The sequence below is a fragment of the Aphanomyces astaci genome, assembly GCF_000520075.1.
Source record: "Aphanomyces astaci strain APO3 unplaced genomic scaffold supercont1.44, whole genome shotgun sequence".
In the NCBI taxonomy this organism is placed as follows: domain Eukaryota; phylum Oomycota; class Saprolegniomycetes; order Saprolegniales; family Verrucalvaceae; genus Aphanomyces; species Aphanomyces astaci.
In genome coordinates, this window is record NW_009798307.1 from 517,558 (window position 1) to 521,138 (window position 3,581).

At 45.1% G+C, this 3,581-nt stretch overlaps 1 protein-coding gene across 1 annotated transcript; it reads left to right on the forward strand.

Annotated features, from left to right (window-relative positions):
- Positions 1-2,153: 2,153 nt before the first annotated feature.
- Positions 2,154-2,957, forward strand: H257_13030 (hypothetical protein; the record flags this gene model as incomplete). Its single annotated transcript, XM_009840447.1, has 5 exons — positions 2,154-2,417; positions 2,489-2,573; positions 2,625-2,761; positions 2,815-2,850; positions 2,937-2,957. 5 exons carry the CDS (start codon positions 2,154-2,156, stop codon positions 2,955-2,957), a joined length of 543 nt encoding a protein of 180 aa, XP_009838749.1.
- Between the last annotated feature and the right edge of the window lie 624 nt (positions 2,958-3,581).

The following is a 3,581-nucleotide window of genomic DNA, read 5'->3' on the forward strand; positions in this document are numbered from 1 at the left end:
AGAACAGAGCACCTCGCGGCGGATCATTTCGCGCCGTTCGATCCACGGGGCAAGCAGGGTTGTCTTCGGGACGCCTCCATCCTTGAACAGGCGGTATCGAGACCGCATTTTCACGAGAGATGCAGGAAAAAGGCCAGTGCATTGAAAGCCGCTGATAATATTCTTCGCCAGGACGCAGTTCTTCCAGGCATTTGATGCAATTCGAAGTGCAGTGGGTTTGGAGATCGTGTAGAAGTCCCCAGTCCCTATAAAATCATTAAAGACAAAGCATATTGTTAGAATTACCATCGTTCACCATGGCTTCAAAAATCTCCTTCCGAATCGAGGTTTTGTATGAGCCAAACACAGCGACATCAAGTGGTTGAAATAGGTGCGTTGCATTAGAAGGTAAACACAACAACTCCACCTGCAATGTCTTACACAACTCAACGATTTCCAGCGAAAAATGCGACGACAAACCATCAAACACTAGAAGTAGGGGACGCTCAATATTTTTGTCCTCAGTCTTCGCAAAATATTTCAACCAATTTTCAAACAGATCTTCATTCATGAAACCTTTGGGGGATGTTAAAATTGTAGCATTAGGCACGCTGCAGTAATTCTCAATGTTCTTTTCTACAGTCTCGCCAGGCAACAAAAAAAGTGGTGGCAAAAAATACCCAGATGCATTACCACAAGCAACAATTGAAAAATGAAAATTAGTCGCAACTGTTTTGGCCCACACATTTCTCGAACCTTTCAGAGCAATAACGTCCTTCGACTTCCGGCGGGAGGCAAACGAAGTCTCGTCCATGTTGAAGACACGATCGCTCGACAGCTTGTTGGTGACAATTGCGTTGACCAAAGAGTTGAAGAGCGTGGTCACTGCTACGTCATCCACCTCGTTCCGAGCGCTGGAAATCACTTGGGCGACTCGGTTCGTGAGCTGAGGATGGCGTACGATGAAACGCCGGTACCAACCTGCGCTCAACGACGCCGTTGGGTCCAGTCGGCGAAGCACTTGGTTTGCCTTTACGATGATCGTCTTCCGATCTGTGGGATTGCCGTCTTGCTGCATTGCAACAATCCAAGCGACAAGATCCTCTTCGCAACTGTCTGGTAGCGTTGGCTTTGGTCCTCGGCGCTTGGTTACTAGAGCTTGTCCTGATCGCTGTTCTCGCACTCGCTTGTTGAGGGTTGCGATGGGGATGTTGTGCCTTTTCGCGACTTCTGGGGCCTTCGAGCCATTGATGACCGCTTGAACCGCAGTATGCAGGAGGTCCTTGGAGTACTTTCCACGCTCACGTGTTGGAGGCATCGAGAGCGCCAAAACCAAAGTGACATGCATTATATTAAAGAGGTTTTCTCGCCGGTGCTTCTTGTCATTTGATTGGTTCGATTTTCAGCTACTAAATTGGCACGCGGCTCTTAAATTGGCAATTTACGTTACCGAAGTTTCTGCAAATCTACCCAATCATAATTGAGAACATTTGGGCCAAACTAAGGATTGGTCTAAATAAGCCAATCACATCCGTATCCATGCCATATTCGAAGTAAGTTATTATTGCATTCTGTAAAACAATACAGTCGAAATTCGTGTTTGGTTACTTAATGTTGAAGAGATGAAAATCATAAAATATATGCTCCTGACAAAATGAAGCTACCTACTCCTCATCCAATACTCCACGTATTGGAATGCGATCAAGCCCACAGCATGCAGCAGACTCCGGTAGATGCTGTGGGCTATTCCGTTTGAGATAATACTGAGATTTGGCGGAGGAGTAGCATCCTTCATTTTCTTGGGAGCCGTTTCGCCCATGCATACAGGTATCGTGAAATCTATTGGTCCTGTCACGGTGGTTCAGTCGACCTTCCATGACGTTGAGCATCGCCCCCGACACTGGATCCACACCGAATACAGTAGGAGCGCATGCACGCACCCTTGGTGGCTCTTCAATTGAGCTCGACACCCCCGCCGCACCAATGCCGTTCGACGTGGCTCACTCTACGGTACACATTTCTACTCAGGCCAACGTCATGCTAACGTTATTGACAATTCGAACAATTATAGCCAATAAAAATGCATCGGTAGGAAATTAACAACGTCTGATTGGCTACTTGAAATAAGACGATGGAAATTATTTCTTTGGAGTTGATTGTTGTGAGCCACCATCATGTCGCCGCCGCCGCTGGACGACACGATCGAGGTCGAGTTTGGCCCTCAGTTCCTCTCCACAGGAATGGGGCTGCGTCTGCATCCTGCCACGGAGACAGACATCGGTGCCATGCTCATCTTTAGCTACTTTGCGAGCCCGGTCAAGGTACTCACCATTCCCCCCTGCCGATACCAAGTCGAAGCCATCGGCGACCTCAACGTGCGCAGTTTACCGTACAACGAGATCAAATCGCGCATGCAAGCACTTGTGACGTACCCCGTGGTACATGAGCATGCTCCACCCCATCTCCCCATCGACATCCCTCACATTCCTCGTCGTCGTCATGTCCGTAGATCATTACGTTTGTACGCCATCCCATGTGGTTTACTCTGCGCTTTCCGAGGCGTCCGCTGCATATCCAGATCCAAGAGCGAATACGTACGTCCTAACCATTTCTTTTAGTCGCCATGTGCTCATTCTCGTATGCAGCCATCGGACGCTTAGAAATCGTTGACTACGTCCAGCCGTACACGACGACCGATCTCATCCCCAGTCGCTTCTGGGGCACGCCGTTCATTCGATCCGTGAATGGCCTCGATCTGGCGCAATCCACCGACAACGCCGGAGTACGATACACGCTGTCGCATATCCCAGCGTCTCATGTTTCTTGAGCGCATAGGTCCTCGCCGCCATACAATCGGCCGCACTTCCAATCGTAAGATATAATAGTCCTCTTATCCCTTGCTGATGTGAAGTTATTTATATTATGATTTATCGATCCATATATATATATATATATAGTCCTTTTCGCTGAAATTCTGATTCGCATGTTTTAATATTATGCAACGTATTTGAAGATGAGCATTTTGACTGGGCCAAACTATACTACTACTCGATGATTGGTTGAAATTTCTCCTTCATGAAGTTTGATTGGCTAGGACATTCTCAAATACGTTTGTCCAGTTCATTCGATTCTATTCGGCAGTTCAAATTGGACCAGATTTGACAATAAATGCATTGAATCGATTTGATTTGTACAATCTATCTACCCATGTCGTTGCTGCATTGATACATATAATATATATATATATATATATATATATCATGTCACCATCGACTACATGTATTCTATATATATAACACGGTATACCATGTCACCATTAACTTATTTACTGTGAGGACAATCGATATATATATTGCGCTAATCGATATATATACTGTATACCCATATCACATCAAGTACACCCATATCACATCAGCTTCTTTATCACAGTACATATATATAATGCCGATGGCTATATAAATATATATATAATCATTTACATATGCAGCCATGTTTTTCTATATATATATATATATATACTGTATACCCATACCACATCAACTTCATTATGACAGTGCATATATACATATATAATGCCGATGGATATATATATATATATTAAC